The sequence below is a fragment of the Saccostrea cucullata genome, unplaced genomic scaffold (assembly GCF_032062105.1).
Source record: "Saccostrea cucullata isolate Sc308-1 unplaced genomic scaffold, CSIRO_AGI_Scuc_v1 ctg760, whole genome shotgun sequence".
NCBI classification, from domain to species: Eukaryota; Metazoa; Mollusca; class Bivalvia; order Ostreida; family Ostreidae; genus Saccostrea; species Saccostrea cuccullata.
Window position 1 is genome coordinate 95,540 of NW_026920159.1, and position 17,579 is coordinate 113,118.

At 34.1% G+C, this 17,579-nt stretch overlaps 1 protein-coding gene across 1 annotated transcript in view; it reads left to right on the top strand.

Annotated features, from left to right (window-relative positions):
• The first annotated feature begins 2,114 nt into the window (after positions 1 to 2,114).
• LOC134244362 (uncharacterized) overlaps positions 2,115 to 17,579 on the top strand; it is a 35,275-nt gene continuing 19,810 nt past the window's right edge. Inside the window, exons 1-3 of the mRNA XM_062726643.1 lie at positions 2,115 to 3,051; positions 15,234 to 15,497; positions 16,869 to 17,420. Of these exons, the coding sequence (XP_062582627.1) occupies positions 2,115 to 3,051; positions 15,234 to 15,497; positions 16,869 to 17,420 (1,753 nt within the window). The remainder of the gene's footprint in view (positions 3,052 to 15,233; positions 15,498 to 16,868; positions 17,421 to 17,579) is intronic.

Here is a 17,579-nt window from a genome sequence, read left to right on the forward strand (position 1 = left end):
TTTTTAATTTTTGTTAAAAGACCTTTCATTTGATACCAACAACCTCGACCCTTTGACATTGACCTTGTAGATTTCTGTACTTGTGAAAAACTTTAACCTTGGCCATGACTTTTGAACGGTAAGGTATAGGGCTTTCATACTTCATATATGTAATCCTTGTGAAAAGACCCTTCATTGGACACCAAGAATTTTGACCCTTTGACCTTTGAGATTGACCTACTTTAATTAACCAAACCTTGACCATAACTTTTAAAGGGTTAGGGCTAGTGCTTTTATACTTTACATATTTTATTCTTGTGACAAGACCTTTCATTTCATAACAAGAACCTTGACCCTTTGACCTTGACCGTGGAGTTTGACCTACTTTTTTAAAAAAAAAACTTGAAACTTAGCCATAACTTCCGAACTTTTAGGACTAGGGCTTTCATGCTCTACATAAGTATTCCTTATGGCAAGGACCTTTCATTTGATACCAAATTACATTGACCTTTTGACCTTGACCATTGAAAAAACTCAAACATTGGCTTACTTGCAAATTTCACAATTGTTTTCCAGTGAGAATACCCTACTTTTTGTACCAAATAATTAAATTTGCATATAAGAAAAATTTAATGTTTGATACATTAAATTGCCATGAAGGAGCGTCAGTGTTTCACAAACACATCTTGTTTAATTTAAGAAATTATAATTTATTTTCACATAATTAAATGAAAGAAGGAACAAATATGTTTTTGTAAGAATGATGAATATTTATGTCCCTTGTTTTCTTTTTTCACTGACTAGGACAGAGAATTAAGGAAGATGAAAAGAAACAAACCAGTAGGTGTATCAGATACCAGAAATTGATGTGGTAAACATTTCTCTGTTGCACTATATCATGTATATAACTGTTCAAAAAAAACTTTACGTCATGTTTTAAAGGTACCTGGACACAGATTTGAAGTTAATTTTTTTCTATAATATTATGAATTAATATATATTTTGAGAGCATTTCACACAAAAATTGATAAAAAATCTTATTTAATTTAAAAGTTATTATAAAATCTTAAAGTTTTTTGCTGTTTTTATTGACAAATTCTTGCACTTTAAGAAATTTTAACTTTATTCTTAATCCTTACGAAAATTGGCAATCTTGTTGTGTATTAATGAAAAATATCATTAATAATACTATAATCCAGAAAATTCAGAGTCGAGAGCAAAACAAACACACAATATATTGTCAGTCCGTGCAGTTCTGGTGAGCAGACTTTGGCGATTACGCGCATCCGGTGAATTGTAAACATCAAACAATAACAGGCTTTTGCCTTGTTTACAAAAACTGTGTACATAACACGAGTGTGCTCGATTTGCTAAACTTTGTACATTGTGTACACAAAGGAATGAGGATAATTTTGAAGGAGTTTGCTTTCTAACGTTTCTACTCTGAAGAAAATTATATTTCTGGATTTAAGTTTTAGTATTTCTCATTATTACACAAGATTGGCACTTTTCCTAAGGATTAAGAATAAAGCTAAAATTTGTGAAAGTGCAAGAATCCAACCTGCCAAAAAATTTAAAGTTTTGATAACTTTTAAATGAAATAAGATTTTTAATTAATTTTTGTGTGAAATGCTATTAAAATATATAATTCGTGATACTATACAGAAAAATTAACTTCAAAGCTGTGTCCAAGTACTTTAAATACAGAGAGTATCATATTCTGTTTTTATTAAGAACATCAAGATTAAATGCGGCACAACTTGTAAAATATATATTATTAAAAAAAATCAGTGTTTATAATTCTAATTCTTTTGTAATTGATAAAATTGACCCACTAAAGGTAAATACAATGTCTAGTGATTTTATATTGTTACCTAAAAAGTTTTCCAGCATTTCACAATTTATATTATATGTTTTGATATATAAATAATTCTTTGTTGGACAGGTTTGGTTGAGAACACTTGGAGGTTGTTATTATTGGAGACAAAGCATTGAGTTCTCAGTATAAAGGTATTTATATTTATCTGGGTCTTAATTCTTCTCTGTAAGTTTATAAAACCAAAGCATGAATAAATCTGAGTTAATGAGTATATTGTGAAGAGAGCCCTCTTATTGATGTATTAAGGCATTGTTAAATGTGTAAACAGACTCCTGTTATTGATGTAGATAATTATGACACAATGTTATTTACAGAAGGAAATCAACACAGGATAATAAAGTCACAGAGAAGAAATAGATGCCTGGTATCAATGATGTATAGATTGGTGTTACAGGAATCTATCAGAGTGCCAGGTGTTAGTGGGTGTCGTCACATTACCCACGTGACATCAGACCAGGTCTGGATCAGTGATAATAAAGGCAATCTTATACTGACAAACACCGCGGGTAAAAAACTACATCATGTGAAAGATTTAAGTGAATATGATACTGGATTACATACTGTGACTGGTGGTGGTGACTTAATTTATAAAGACAGTGACCGTAACATCATTAAACTGTCTAAAGATCACAGAATAAAGACCACAGTAATACCTTATATAGCACCATGGAGACCACAGTGTGTCTACAGCTCCCCCTCCACTGGACACCTGCTGGTCGGGATGTATAATACTGATACAGATACAGGCCAGGTAAACCGTTACACCAACACTGGAGAACACATACAGACCATACAGCACAACAACAAAGGTCAGGGACTGTATAGTGTACCTAGATACATCACAGAGAACCGCAATGGAGATGTTATTGTGTCTGACCGGGACTGTGTAGTGGTGACAGACAGAGGAGGGAGACATCGCTTCACCTACAGAGGTCCTCCATCAGGATCAGGACTAGCACCACATGGAATCTGTACTGACGCGCTGTCACACATCCTGGTGTGTGATTATAACACCCACACAATGCATATACTGGACAGTGACGGGCGACTCCTGTCACTGATAGAGAGAGAACAACACGGGATAGTCGGACCACGGGGCCTGAGTTATGATGACAGAACTCACTGTGTCTGGATCGGATCACTCTACAACACAGTGAACATTTACAGACTTATAACCGGGGACTCCCTGACTGGTAAGTTATACTTAAGTATGATTGTGTGTTTTGTTTTACAACGTTCAGTGTGTACACTGTATTATTATCAGTGTTTTATATATATATTTACAAGACATTAATCAACATTTTTATTGTATTTAGTGTAATTAAATTAAATGACTAAGTCTATTATACCTTGATGCATTAAGTAACAAGAATTATTACAAATATGAGGATACATTTAAATTATTAACTGTTATTTATAACATGAAAACTAAAGTAAATACATGCAGGATAAAATGCTTATTATTTAATCAGTTAAGAGTTATTTAATGTGTACTTGGTTTAGTTATTTGTGCATTTGAAAGGAAGTAAATTCAATGTAAAGTTGACATTTTGTACAATTCATAACAATCAACATGTTTTCTGTAGAACTCCTGAATCGAGTATCACAGATAAAAATATCACAGAAAACAAAAATTAAACATGATTAACATGATTAAGCATGCAATAACACATAGTAGATTTTTTAAGATTATCTTGGAAACAGCCTGGTGATTTTTATAAAAAATATTATTCACTTTGTTTGCATAAAAAAGGGGAAAAATAAATAAATAAAAAGTGATGATAAAACTCATAATAACGAATTAAATTAAACACTATGTCAAACATGAGGGGCAGGTTGAGATGTTTTAATAGTAGTAAGTATATAGTATAGTAGAGTTGACATAGACTCTGTACTACATCACATACAATGTTTAACCTTCTCTCTTTGGCTAATGAAATACATATACAATGACTCTCATTGATATTGTCTTCTAATGGGTTGACAGTTTATTGTCACTTGACTACTATACATGTACTAATTTGTAAGTGAGTAAATCAGTACCAGTCCAGTTGTCTGGTTTGTACTGTACATGTACTAAAGTGAGTAAATCAGTACCAGTCCAGTTGTCTGGTTTGTAGATCAACTTCAGCAGGAAATGGGGAGTGGGCAGTTGTACAAGGGATGGAGTGGGAGGGGGGTTTACAGGTGTAATATAGGTGGATTGGGGGTGGGGGTGCAGGTATCGCAGATCAGTGATGTGGAGGGGTCAATGTCATAGTTGATATATGGTTCTTTTAACATCCCATTCAAACAAAATTCAATCTTGGTGACTACAATATTTTACCAATTTTCATTTGACATTTCAGATGACATTTTGTACAAGTTGACAGTGAGATATAAACACCATTGACATTAACACAGCTCTGTCTAGGAATGTTGTGTATTTCTGTAGCAGGTGTTCAGTAAATCTACACTGTGCATTGGGTTGACATTCTACATGTACATGATTGATGTGCAGTGTGATGTATATTAAATATTTTTTTGGGCAAACTGAAAATGAAGCCAAATTGCAGAATTAAATAATTATACCAACGCTCTAAAGGAGAGGGGCTTTTATTGTTTTACCCTTGTGTCTTTCTGTCTGAAACAATTTTTTAACAGTTTTTTCCAGTAATTATTCATTGCAGGTGCTTAAAATTTAAGCACTCTTTATTTTTACAGGTCATATGGCATATGGTGGGATTCATTTTTTATGTATCTGATTAACACAAATTTTCATCAGGTTTTTTTCTCAGCAATTACTGTCCACTCATTGAAGAATGAAGAGGCTTAAGATTGTTGCACACTCCTTGTTTAGGCATGTCATATGATAGGTTTTAGTCTTGTTTTAATTTGTTGTCAACTTCCTGTTTATCTGTGTGTCTCTGTCTGTACAATAGATAGTTTTCGATAGGCCAGAATTTAGCGAGAGTTATTTCCCGTTGGCCGCCATACTGGAGGTCCAATGCTCATATTCCTTCATTGTTCAACCTATTGAAAATTTCAATATTTGCTATTTTGAATTAGAAATCATTATTTTTCTGAAGTACTGTATATAAATTTTTTAAAGCCTCTTTTATTTTAAAAAAAAATATTTATTAAAGATTTTCCACCAAATATTTCTGCTACAACCTCTTAAACTTGGTAAGACAAAGAGGGAAAATCACAGAGTCGACCTCCAATATGGCGACCAACGGGAGGTAACTTTCGCTAAATTCAGGCCTATCGAAAACTATCTATATGTAGTAAATTTTCATCATAGTTTTCTCTGCAATTACTCACTGAACATGTTGAAGATGCTTGAAATTTTTATACACTCTTTATTGAGGTAATCACAATATGAGGGAATTCATTTTTAGTTCACCTGAGCCTAAGGCTCAATTGAGCTTTTCTGATTACATTTTGTCAGTCGTCCGTCCCTCTCTAAACTTTTCATATTTTCGACTTCTAAAAAGAACCACTATGCCAATTTTGACCAACTTGGTACAAAGCATCCTTGGGTTAAGGGCAGTTTATATTGTTTAAGATGAAGGGTCGAGTCCCCTCACAAGGAAAGATAATCAAGAAAAGACAAAAATAGGGTAGGGTCATTAAAAAATCTGCTTAAGAACCCCTGGGACAGAAAAGGTTAAAATTAGGTGGAAGCATCCATGGGTAATGTAGATTCTCTAAATTTCTCTAAAATCCAAGTTTGACATTGAAATATATATGAAAAATCTTTAAAAATCTTCCTCTTGAAAACCTGAGATTCATGTGGAAGCATCCTGGAGTAGTGTTAATTTTCAATGAACTTATCCAAATCAAGACCCCTGGGGGTAGGGTTTAAGGTATTATGAAAGGGGGGCAGGGAATAGGGGGGTATGGTAAGTAACAGCAATGGCCAAATTTACTCAGGTGAGCAATGTAGCCCATAGGAATCTTGTTATATGAATCTAATATCTGATGTAGATTTCATGTTCATCCCTCTGTTTTGCCCATTCAGGCATGAAGCAACATTACTTTTACTATTGGGAATGTTAAGTGAAAGGCTTGTTGCCCCTCCCCCCACACACTTCATACTAAGGGAAATTGATATACTAGGGAAATGTAGTGTTGACACATGTTGAATACAGATAAATTGGTACTGATAGGAGTCGGCATTGGAAAAAATCGGCCTCTATCCCCCCCCCCCCCCAATTGGATTTTTTGAGTTTCAAGTAAGTAAAATGTAATTTTCTTTGGCTACCCCCCCCCACTACCCCTTTTCAAAAACGATGCTAAGTGGCTGCCATTGTTGAACTTGTGTATAATTATTCACATCAGAGTTTATTTACACATCAGAGCGGGTTACTACTTAAGTGAGCATTGGTTAACAGACAATTTGTTTTACTAAAAGCCTGTCAAAAAATTTAAATGGATGAAACAGTGATTTATCATTGTGATGAGGATAAATGTGAAAGAAACAAATCAGTCTTACTTTTAAACACTGAAGGTTAGATGATTTCACAGTCATTGCCTTCATTCAAGGTCATTTTGGCAAATTCTAGGTCACTGACAGAAAAGGTGTTCAGCACTTATCAGGACTAAAATTTTTTAATGGATGGAGAATCATCAAAAGCTCGTGCTTAACTAGTACAAAGTTATTTTTTGACCTGAGGATGTGTCATAAAATTGAGCCAATGTCAACGCCACAGGTTCAAGGTCACTGACAGAAAAAACTATTAAATTCGTAACATGCCTCTAGTTTTCTAAAGGAGATACATCGTATGTATATATTTTACTGGAGGATTATTTAGGACCATTAAACGACCAGAGGATGTGTCAATTTTTTGAAAAGTTCCAGGTCACATTTACAAAATTTGAAATAGGCACTTTAGAAATTGCAGCAGGGATATATTGTGAGATTGCTCACAGTACATCTAGTTTACGTTTGTTATCCCTTACAGAAAAAACTAATAGAAACTTATAAGTGTTTTATAATCCACTTATAAGCAATTTATAAGTCACTTATAAATTTTGAAATTTACTTATAAGTGTACTATAAGTCAAAGTAAGTATAAGTGAGGAACGGATTTCGTTAATACTTCACTTATAAGTAAAGATGAGCTACATATCAGAACAAGATTACATGTACATTTTTTTTATCTCCCAGAATTGTTCTTGTACAAGTGTATAAATACGTTTTTTTTTTCAAGGTTAATAGATCAAGGACATTGTTAAAAATGTAATAAATCTGATATATAATTCTGGGAGATAAAAAAAATGTACATGTAATCTTGTTCTTATGTTAGTTAAAAAAGTATGGTATTTTTTCCTCATATGTACAGAGAATTGCAAAAATCATGAAAATGAAATCAAGTTTAATATAAATATTTATTATGATACCCCCCTCCCCATGTATTTTTTCTCTATGAAATGAATACCTAGATTAAAAAACCAAATGTGTTTTCCCTATTTTTATTTATTAGGTCACCTGAGTCACTCAGGTGACCTATTGCCATCCGTGTTTGTCCGTCGTCCGTCGTGTGTTAACATTTGAACATTTTCAGCTTCTTCTCTAAAACCCCTAAACCAATTTCAACCAAATTTGACACAAAGCATCTATGGGTAAAGGGGAACAAAAATTGTGAATTTCATGATCCCTGCCCCCCTGGGGCCTGAGGGGTGGGGCCAAAACCACTAAAATTAATGCAATCTTTAAAAATCTTCTTCTTTACTCCTGGACATCAAGCAGTCAAAGTGTTTGCATGATTGTAATCAGCAATGAGTCCTCTACCAAAATTGTGAAATTCATGGCCCTGGGGTCAGGGGTTCTAGTGCTAGGGCGGGGCTAAATAAGTAGGTAGTGAATATGAATTATTTCTTTGAAAATCTTCTTCTCTGCTCCTGGGTATTAAATAAACCAACTAAGTACATAGTTATGATGAGCAAGAGTGCCTCTACCAAAATTGTGAATTTTATGGCCCCAGGGTCAGGGGTTCTTGTTTTAGGGTGGGGCTCTAATGATTATATAGTGAAATGCATGAATTCTTTGAACATCTTATCCTTTGCTTCTGGTTATTATACTAATGATCTAATTACATATTTAAGGCCAGGATTTATTTTATTTTCTGTTTTACAAACCCTCCGCTCAAGGTTTTTAATTTTCAGAAAAAAATAAAACAATTTTTTTTCTTTCTGATGTCAAATTTGAGTCGGGATCGAGATTTCAAATTTACGAAATCGCATTTCCGGTTTTAAGATGAAACGGCGGGTAAATAAAGCTAGCTTGGTTTAAATTAGTGTAAAATTCATCGGTACGAGTGCCATTCAAAACGTTTCACCCGTTCAAAGGACAAATAAAATGCCGACGACTTTATTGCACAATGACATGCTGGTGAGATAATAATTATGTATTCGTTTCAAAAATATCTGTCTGTAAATTATTTTCCTCCCCCAGGTTTTAAACTGCCCGTGGTAGCTATTGCATATTGCCAGCGACATTGTTTAGGTCTCTGTTATAGCTTACAGTCTAAGCATCATTCTTCAGAAAAGGGTTGCTTATGCATCAGATGTAATGAATAAAACTATGGGAGAACATGGAGAAGTTAGGTCCATTTGAGGAAGAAATAAACAATAACCTGAAGAAATAAAAAAAAATTCAACTATTATAAGGCAAGATGTTCACCCTACTCCCCAATACTCCCGGTCTGTATTATGATAGGAATTATAATTTTAGGCATCAAGTAAATTTTAGAACAATGTCTACACATTCACCTAACACATATTAAAAAAATAAGATATATTGAAAGACTTTTAAAGAATTGATTTTTTAAAATATATTTTGACCATAATCACAAAATTTATATAACTGGCCCAAACTGGCAGATGATGAAATAAGCAATTAAATGTTCTTCTTTCCTATTTGTAAGCATTATGTGTCCAGTAGTAAGGAGCCAATTAGACATGTTAGAATAGCATAAAAGAAGAATGTACAAATGTTAATAATTGATTTATCAAAAAAAAAATTTTATTTCCTTCTCCTTCGGGACTTTTTTATTCTCATGTTCATAACTAAACCTAAACATAAAAAAATACTGGCCTTATAATGAAGAAAGGGGCCTCTTTCAAAAAGATAATTTCAGGGCCGCTGGGTCAGGGGTACCAGGGGGGTACTTTGACTAAAAATAAATTAATGCTTTGAAATCTGCCCTTTGATAAGCAATGGTGCCTCCTTCAAAATTTGTGAATTTCATGGCTTTTGGATTAAAACATGAACCAATTGCAATCGCTGGAAAATTGTTACATGATACTCAGGTGACCTATAAGGCCCGTGGACCTCTTGTTTATTTTTTTTAAATAATACATGTAGTAGAAATTATTTAGTCCTTTAAGTTTTGTTCTTTTTTTATTTTATTTTATTAATTTTCTCTTTGTTACGAGTATTTTATTAACCTTTAATTTAGAACCAGGAAGATTTTTTTTCATTTTGGAAACACAACCTTAGTATACAGTCATGTAGTTATACAATAAAAAACATCTGTTATGTCCATGGTTTCGCACAGAAAATGTTTTTTTTTCATCAGAGAAAACTCAGGGAATTTTTTTTATGCAAATACATGACTCGACCGATCTGTAGCTGTAACTGCGGTCTAGATCTAGTTTAGCGAATTAACATGATTATAGATGCACACTTCCTTGTGTTTCTTTACTATGTTTATTGAAAAACGACTAGAAATAACGAAAATCTGTTGAAAAATTACATAGTTTAAAGAAATAAAAAAAAAATTACCTCATTTTCTATACACATCGAAAGATGTGCTACATCGAAAGATGTGCTATTTTTAGAACATGGAAAAACCCAAGTATGTATTTTACTTTGAAAAGATTATTTATGCAGCAATTTGTCTAACAAAACTACTATATCATGGTTTTCTATCAATCTAACATTTGTTCTTTCCTCTGTTAAGTATTTTTCTCTGCTCTGATGGCATGTATAATGCCAGCGTCTATCAAGCCGTGTTCACGAAGAGCCATGCTTGTTTACGACGGTCGATAACTCTTAGACAGAAACAGTGTTACGACATCGGCAATCATCGGCAAACGCCGTCATTTTTACCGGAAGTGCCTTGTTATACATCTAAATCCTTAAAATTGTCGAATTTCTCAATTTGGAATGTCTTTGATTAAAAGACCCTTGTGAAAATAGACCAGGATATCCCAAGATTTCCTGAGATTTTCTCAAGATATCTTGGTTAAAAATCCCAGGAAATCTCAGGATTATCCTGGTACCTGACCTCAGGAATTGCAAGGATGGTATTGGAACAAGGATTTCTCAGGATTTCACAGGACATCCTGGTAAAGCAAAATATCCTGAGATGTCTCGAGAATTCCTGGGACCACAATTATCCTGACCTTAGGAATATTGCACATGTTTCATGGTAGTACAAAAATCCTGGGATGTCTCAAGATTTCCTGGGAATACAATCCTGTCATCATCCTGGCCTCAGGAATTTGACTTTGAAGTGTAAAAATCCTGGGATATCTTGAGATATTCCTGAGATCAACAATCCCCTTATTGTCATAATGACCTCTGTGATTTTGTCACTGCTTTCAAAAACAGGTTCAAGTTCTCAAAATGCAATTAAATATGGACAATGTCCCTCTGTACACTAAAAAGACAATAGAATTATTATTTTTGCAAATTATTATTTAATCATTTTTTTCTTTGGAACTTAAGAAGTCTTTTATGATGCAAGGAAGATAACACTGACTCCAGGGATGCATTCTGTTATTAGGCCTGTAAAGTATTAAATTAAGATACTTTATTATTCTAAAACAATTTATCACAATAATGTTTATATTAATGGTCAAAATAAAAAAAACAAGATGTGTTTGTGAAACACTATGCGCCCGGCGGCAACAAAGTTCAAAAAATCTATTTTTAGCATATTGGTCACAGTCAAGGTCACAAGGTCATTGACCGTGGTGTCATTTGAAAGAACTTAATCAGTGGAGTATGCATCCCAAATATGAAGTCCCTAGCTCCTATGGTTTAAAGTTATGGCAAAAAGTGTAAAAAGCTATTTTTAGCATATAGGTCACAGTCAAGGTCATTGACCATGGTGTCATTTGAAAGAACTTAATCAGTGGAGTATGCATCCCAAATATGAAGTTCCTATCTCCTATGGTTCAAAAGTTATGGCAAAAAGTGTAAAAAGCTATTTTTAGCATATATGTCACAGTCAAGGTCACAAGGTCATTGACCATGGTGTCATTTGAAAGAACTTAATCAGTGGAGTATGCATCCCAAATATAAAGATCCTATCTCCTATGGTTCAAAAGTTATGGCAAAAAGTGTAAAAAGCTATTTTTAGCATATAGGTCACAGTCAAGGTCACAAGATCATTGACCTTGTTGTCAACTGAAAGGGCTTTATTAGTGGAGTATGCATCCCAAATATGAAGTCCCTATCTCCTATGGTTAAAAATTTATGACAAACAGTGGAAAAAGCTATTTTTAGCATATAGGTCACAGTCAAGGTCACAAGGTCATTGACCTTGATGTCATTTGAAAGGACTTTATTAGTGGAGTATGCATACCAAATATAAAGTCTCTATCTCTTATTGTTCAAAAGTTATGGCCAAGGTTAAAGTTGACAACAGACAAACAGACAGGACAAAAACAATATACGCCCGGGATCTATCGATCCAGGCGCATAAAAATATGATCTTTTTCATAGTTCAGTTGGTTATGAAAGACCAGTCAATAAAAAACTCATATGCATCAATGTTAAATTAGCAAATTACACTGAAAGAAATAAAGATAATATATAAAATAGTACTTAGCAGTGAGCTGTGTACTTTAATGATGTACATTTGACCTTGTTTATGTATAGTTCTTCAAAGAAACTACAGAGAATCTGGAAGAATTGTTTAGGAAAATGTTTGATCATATATTAAAAACTATATATAAAACAATAATTACATGATGTCTGATGATGTAATTCATGTACATTTATTTTACACATATATTGTATTTACTGATAACATACTGTATTTATATGTAAATTAAGTACTAATTTATAATTAACACAGATGTTAAGATACTATGCTTAATAATCATAGTAATCTGAAATGAGGGATGGAAATACAAATTTAAAGCCCATGCACATACCCTTTTCTTAACATTCTTGAGTACCAGCAAATCTTTGAAATTTTCCTCTCACGTACTACATCCAAGTCATTCGTATCTTCGATATTTCCTTATCTCATGGACATCATAATAAGACACAATTAACATTTAAATGTTGACACCTAGTTCAATATGGTGATGACACATTGTATTTCCCAAAGCATATTTCACTTCTTTACTGTATAAATACGTTCATGTTCCTCACAAACATCAGTTTGCATTGAAATTTTGAACTGGTCTGAGAAGGCGCACAAATCCTGATTGGCCCTCCTCATTGGATACTGCTCTACTTTAAGTAACAGTGGGGGACACAACAGGTTGTTTAGATTGAGGAAAGCATTTACAAATTGATGGGATGAAGATTAGAAGGTCAATAAATTAAAGAAACTCCTGCCTGGCCCCCAATCATTTGTGATGCTATCATCAGAAAGAATTAACACTTAACACATGGGCAATTGTAATGAAGGGACCACATAGAGATATTGAGTCTTGACTTCAGGATATCCTAGGACTTTGAATTGAGCAGTCCTGATCTCAAGTTATTCCAGGACTTATTTGATTCAGTTTGTTTTAGTTCAGAAAATAGCAAAATTCCTGAGATTTCCTTGTGTCAGGACTAGAACTCTTGTAAAAGTCCTGAAAAATCCTGGGAAGAACCTGTTCTGGGGAAGCGTTTACATGAAGTCCTGACATGTCCTGATAGAATCCTGAACCTGATATCAGGACATCTCAGGATTTGACAATTGTCAGGAGCAGAAATTTTGGAGAGCAGGACATGTCAGGATATCTCAGGAAAATCCCAGGATATCCCGACTTCTCCTGACCCTCCAGGATTTATTTCTGCAAGGGGAATTATACTTAAAAAAGAGAGTAGCTTAAAATCGTTCATAACACATTTTTGTATCAACTAAGTAGCTAAGTACTCTATGCCAGTACTACTTAGTTAAGATTTTTGAATGCATTTTAATTTTGAACAGAATAGCTTTAGGGCTCTTCATTGAAAATAAACAAGATTAGTCATCCTAACAACTTCACTACAAACATGACCTTAACTTTACTAAAGACATGACCTTAACTTCACTAAAGACATGACCTTAACTTTACTAAAGACATAACCTTAACTTTACTAAAGACATGACCTTAACTTTACTAAAGACATGACCTTAACTTCACTAAAGACATGACCTTACCTTCACTACAGACTTGACCTTAACTTCTCTAAAGACATGACCTTAACATCACTAAAGACCTGACCTTAACATCACTAAAAACATGACCTGAACTTCACTACAGACTTGACCTTAACTTCAATATAGACTTGACCTTAACTTCACTACAGACATGGCCTTAACTTTACTAAAGACATGACCTTACCTTCACTACAGACTTGACCTTACCTTCACTACAGACTTGACTTTAACTTTGCTACATACATGGCCTTAACTTTACTAAAGACATGGCCTTAACTTCACTACAGACATGACCTTAACTTCACTACAGACATGACCTTAACTTCACTACAGATATGACCTTAACTTCACTACAGATATGACCTTACCTTCACTAAAGACAAGACCTTAACTTCACTACAAACATGACCTTAACTTCACTACAAACATGACCTTAACTTCACTACAGACAAGACCTTAACTTCACTAAAGACAAGACCTTAACTTCACTAAAGACATGACCTTAACTTCACTAAAGACATGACCTTAACTTCACTACAGACTTGACCTTAACTTCACTACAGACATGACCTTAACTTCACTAAAGACATGACCTTAACTTCACTACAAACATGACCTTAACTTCACTACAGACATGACCTTAACTTCACTACAGACATGACCTTAACTTCACTAAAGACATGACGTTAACTTCACTACAAACATGACATTAACTTCACTAAAGACATGATCTTAACTTCACTACAGACTTGACCTTACCTTCACTACAAACATGACCTTAACTTCACTACAGACATGACCTAAACTTCACTGAAGACTTGACTTTAACTTCACTAAAGACATGACCCTAACTCCACTACAGACATGAACGTAACTTTACTAAAGACATGACCTTAACTTCACTAAAGACCTGACCTTAACTTCACTACAGACATGACCTTAACTTCACTAAAGACATAACCTTAACTTCACTACAGACATGACCTTACCTTTAATAAAGACATGACCTTAACTTCACTAAAGACATAATCTTAACTTCACTACAGACATGACCTTAACTTCACTAAAGACATGACCTTAACTTCACTAAAGACATGTCCTTAACAAATCACAAAAGACATGACCTTAACTTTACTAAAGACTTGACCTTAATTTCACAAAAGACATGACCTTAACTTCACTACAGACATGACCTTAACTTCACTGAAGACATGACCTTAATTTCACTAAATACAAGACCTTAACTTCACAAAAGACATGACCATAACTTCACTAAAGACATGACCTTAACTTCACTAAAGACATGACCTTAACTTCACTAAAGACAAGACCTTAATTTCACTAAAGACAAGACCTTAATTTCACTAAATACAAGACCTTAACTTCACTACAGACATGACCTTAACTTCACAAAAGACATGACCTTAACTTCACAAAAGACATGACCTTAACTTTACTAAAGACTTGACCTAAATTTCACAAAAGACTTGACCTGAACTTCACTACAGACTTGACCTTAACTTCACTACAAACATGACCTTATCTTCACTAAAGATTTGACTTCAACTTCACTACAGACATTACCTTAACTTCACTAAAGACAAGACCTTAACTTCACTACAGACATGATATTAACTTCACTGCAGACATGACCTTAACTTCACTACAGACATGACCTCAACAAAACTTGGCCCGAACTCATCTTCACTAGACCTGTCTTTATCATAATCATGTGACCTGACATCAAGCTCTATAACCTGACCTAATATCCATGGATCATTGAATGTATTAATTATTATAATATTGATAGAACAGTACTGGCTGCTCTATCCAAATTTTCTCAGTCAGATATAGCTACAGTTCTACATCATCCATGAAGCATTTAAGATAAACTAGCCAGATTAAGATATTTACTTGTTTTAAGCTTTGTTGTCAAAATATGTGTTTTCTTCTGAAATGTAAAGAATTAAATCAGTCTTTATTATTTCTTTATTATTGTTTTTGTTTTGTAGAGTTTCTGAAAAAGGAGAAAACAACTGTTTTTCATGCCCGAGGAATACTTGTTGGATGTGGTGAGGCTGGGAAAACAACACTACTGAAGCGATTAAGAAAGCAATGCCAGAATCGTGGTGAAGTAACAGAGTCAACCTGGGGAATAACAACACTGCTGAAGCTATTTAGAGGGAAACGACAAAATGTTGGTGAAGTTACAGAGTCCACCAGGGGACTGGAAGTCCATCAACATATCTTCATTGTTAGAGATGGAATTTTAGAAGGTAAAAACAATTTCTGTATATTTTCTTTTTAGGAAAGAAGCTTGAATTGAATTTTAATTGTGAATCACGAACATTATTGCAATTCCAATTATAAAAAGACAAAAATGCAATAAATCTGTCAAAATTCAATGACTCAAATCGAAATGCAAAATTGACGTTCTTAAGTGCACTCATTCTTTGTAGTATTTACCAGGACAGGAAATACCAGTATTTACCACTGGTAATTCCAACCTCTGGTATTTCCAAGTCAACCCTGAGAAAGAAATGTACTGCCTCTTTAAAAATTATGAATTTCATGGCCCCTGGGTCAGGAGTTGGGATTTTAGGGCGGAGCTTCTTTTGATAATAAAGCAAAAATGCACTTTTTCTTTGAAAATCTCCTCCTCTGCTCCTTGGTATTTAGCAGTTATGAACTACTTAGTATATAGTGATAATGAACAAGGGTCCTTCTTCCAGAATTGTGAATTTAAAGGCTCCTGGGTCAGGGATAAAGTAGAAGATTGAGAGGGGGCTCTAATTAAATGAATTAATGCATTGAAATCTGCTTCTTAAACTAAAATTACTCCATCAATAATCCGTGAAGATGTATATATTAAAAAAAATTACTTATGAACAGTAAAAAGGATGTTGGATTTTGTATTTCTTTATTATACCCCCCGAAAACGTAGTTTGGGGGGTATATAGGAATCACTTTGTCCGTCTGTCTAGCTGTCTATCTGTCCGTCCGTCCGTCGAGCTGTCTGTGCAATCGTGTCCGGTTCATATCTTTCTTACAGAGGGACATTAGAATCTACTAATCCACACAAAGATTGCCTATGACCTAAGAGTGTGTCATGACCTTGACCCAAGGTCATTTAGGGAAGTTCAAGGTCATATCTTTCTTATGGATAAACTTGGTAGGTTTTCATTTTACAAAAAATTGCCCATGACCCAAGGGTGTGTCATGACCTTGATCCAAGGTCATTTTGGGAACTTGAAGGTCACTTGAAGAAAAATTTCATAATTCGTGTCCGGTCCATATCTTTCTTATGGATAAACTTGGTAGGTTCTCCTTTACACAAAGATTGCCCATGACCCAAGGGTGTGTCATGACCTTCACTCAAGGTTATATGGGGAAATTCAAGGTCACTGGAAGAAAAATTTTCTAATTTGTGTTTGATACATATCTTTATTAAGGAAAAAATTACTTCTGAAAACCCAGCCGGGGGTATTTTGTCCCCTTTGGACAGTTCTAATTTGCTTTGAATAATCTATTCAAAAAAATATGATACATCCAGTAAAATTTATCTTCTTTATCATAAGTTTTGATAAAAAAGAAATATAACAACTAAATGATGTGCTTTAAAAAGAAATCTTTAAATTTTTTTACAGTGGCAGATGATGACTCACCATTGAAGACATTTATCAGGATAAACACTGCAGATTTGATACCAGACCCATCTAGTGCATTTGACATCTCCGATACAAATGAAGACAATTTAGAACTAGAAAGTACTGATAAAAGCTCTGAAGAAATTTATAGCAGAGAAGAAAAGAAAGAAAAAAATGTTGAGAGGTCCAGTTCTCCAACTGAAGGCAATGACGAACAGAAAGAAGAGAATATCGAAATGTCCAGGTCACTAACTGAAGGAAAAGAAGAAGAGAATATAGTAGAAATAATGTCCAATGTTCTCTCCTCAGAGGCACAAGCAATGGTTAAGGAGGGACTTTTTGAAAAAATCTTGTCTGAAAAAGAAAAGTTACCAACAGTCAGCATGTTGGACTTTGCTGGGCAGTTGGCATATTACGCCTGTCACCAAATTTATGTAACACCAAAGGCCTTCTTCATCCTTGTGTTGGACATGACCAAGAGGTTTGAAGAGGTTGTCAGTAAAGAAAAAGATAACCAGGAAGGATCAATCTTCTCTGTGTGGACTTACAAAGGTAAGACAGGAAAAGTGATATCAAGATATTAAAAAGTAAGACATAATGTCATAATATCAAGGCTTACAAAGGTATAATTATATAATGTTGTGATACTCAAGTATTTTAATTTACAGTAATTCATTTTAATAACGAAAACTGACTGTAAAAAGAGAGAGG